This window comes from Cucurbita pepo, unplaced genomic scaffold, assembly GCF_002806865.2.
Source record: "Cucurbita pepo subsp. pepo cultivar mu-cu-16 unplaced genomic scaffold, ASM280686v2 Cp4.1_scaffold002872, whole genome shotgun sequence".
Lineage (NCBI taxonomy): Eukaryota > Viridiplantae > Streptophyta > Magnoliopsida > Cucurbitales > Cucurbitaceae > Cucurbita > Cucurbita pepo.
Window position 1 is genome coordinate 1 of NW_019648898.1, and position 1,592 is coordinate 1,592.

At 35.1% G+C, this 1,592-nt stretch overlaps 1 protein-coding gene across 2 annotated transcripts; it reads right to left on the reverse strand.

Annotated features, from left to right (window-relative positions):
* Window positions 1-84: 84 nt before the first annotated feature.
* On the reverse strand, window positions 85-1,059 carry LOC111786811 (AP-1 complex subunit gamma-1-like). Of its 2 annotated transcripts, none has more exons than XM_023667033.1 (3): window positions 987-1,059; window positions 358-480; window positions 85-247 (listed from the first exon to the last, which is right to left on the reverse strand). In XM_023667033.1, the coding sequence occupies exons 1-3, from the start codon at window positions 1,005-1,007 to the stop codon at window positions 101-103; spliced, it is 291 nt and encodes a 96-aa protein (XP_023522801.1). In that variant the 5' UTR covers window positions 1,008-1,059; the 3' UTR covers window positions 85-100. The 2 variants fall into 2 exon arrangements, with proteins under 2 accessions (XP_023522801.1, XP_023522800.1); XM_023667032.1 differs by having other exon boundaries at window positions 85-250.
* Window positions 1,060-1,592: the final 533 nt, after the last annotated feature.

Here is a 1,592-nt window from a genome sequence, read left to right on the forward strand (position 1 = left end):
GTGCGTTGTGAAGATTTCTTATCCTCTTTTTTGTATTCCTTCATATTTATTGAATTTTTTTTTTAATTTACAAATCACAGAGAAATGTTTTAAAGGCCCATCATAAAAAATAAAAACAAACAGAAAAGAGGAGCGTGGGAAGAGTACTTACTACTATGGGATCCTCTATATCAAGCATTCCAATATTATTGACCAACATGTCGCCATATTCTCCGGTGCACCAAACTGCCACTCGAAGAAGACTTTCCTGCTTAACATGTCAGCATAGGCATAAAGGCATGCCCACTAGAATAAATGGTGTGTGTCTGGTGAGGGGAACAATTTGGTGTTTACTTCTCAAAAGAGGACGACTAATACCTGCTCACTAGATCTCTGAAATGCTCTGTACAGGGCCCTTACAGTATACCCATGGAGGTCAGATGCATTGCTTATCACGACAATAAGGGCATGCCATACTTCATCTTTTACAAAATTTCCAGCCTACTAAGCAATGCAGAAGTATCTAAGTTTTTATCAAATGGAAAATGAATCTTAATGTGTAGTAAAACTTGATGGCAGGTTCATAGGATGTCAAGGCTCTTTAGATCAACAAAAATTGATTGGATTCACGGAGAAAAGAATTATGAAACAAAGATAAAGATAAATGAAGAGAACACTCAAAATAGGAGTCGGCACTGAATGATAAGAAACAAGGCACTCAACAAATACGTCATCGAGAACATCTAAAATTGGTGCTAATTGGTATTAATAAGTATCGGTGATATGCAAATAGAGTACCATATCATTGTAGGGAAAAATTAACACATTCAGCTCATTAACCAAAACTGTGCTGTAGAATGAATTTGGGCATGTTTCCTTCAGCAAACTCAAAGCAGAAAATTAAAAGACTTTAAATTGATATCTAAGTAACACGATTTAAATAGTCCAAAAGATCATAATCAAGCTCAGAGATTATCAAGATAAACAGATAAGAATTCGAATCATACCTCAGAGAGAACCTTCAGCATCTGATCAATGTACCATATTTTCTCTGGGGAGTACCTGAAGCACCAGGATAAGTGTCAATTAGAACATCATCCTAGAAGGCTAACTTTTTTTTTTTTTTANTACTTTCAACTAGTCCTAAATCCTCATTCACTTTGGATATTAGTTGAGTAAATCTCAAAATTTTGTTTAAAACTTGGAATTCATAATCCACTTAGAACCTAGTCATTTCCTTTTGGTTTAACTTGAACTAACACCTTCGACCTCTAAGAATGCAACCCGTGCAATTGCCGATGTTTTTAAATGATATCAGAAAATATTTTCTCATATTAGACATTATAAAAGATCACTAACTTCCAATTTTATAAAGAATGAAAAATAAAAAAAGGAAGCTGAGGCATCCACCAACTTCAGTATCCCAACTAGAAAATTTCACTATCGAATTGCCCACATTGCAAGAGACCACCTATTTCTTTCCAACCACAATTCCCACAAGATAGCCCGGCAACATTGAAATTTTAGTAAAACCGACAAGCAAGAAGAGTGAGGAAGAGAGGAAAGACTGTCACAATAGACAAGGGAATGTAAACTCGTTCCTTTCTTTTTTT

Excerpts from the sequence above, each read along its gene's own strand:
- LOC111786811 (XM_023667032.1), bottom strand. The coding sequence starts at position 1,007 with ATGCTGAAGGTTCTCTCTGAG. Across the intron at positions 481-986 it reads TGCTGAAGGTTCTCTCTGAG|GCTGGAAATTTTGTAAAAGA; the intron begins GTATGATTCGAA and ends ATTGCTTAGTAG. Across the intron at positions 251-357 it reads TTCAGAGATCTAGTGAGCAG|CAGGAAAGTCTTCTTCGAGT; the intron begins GTATTAGTCGTC and ends TGACATGTTAAG.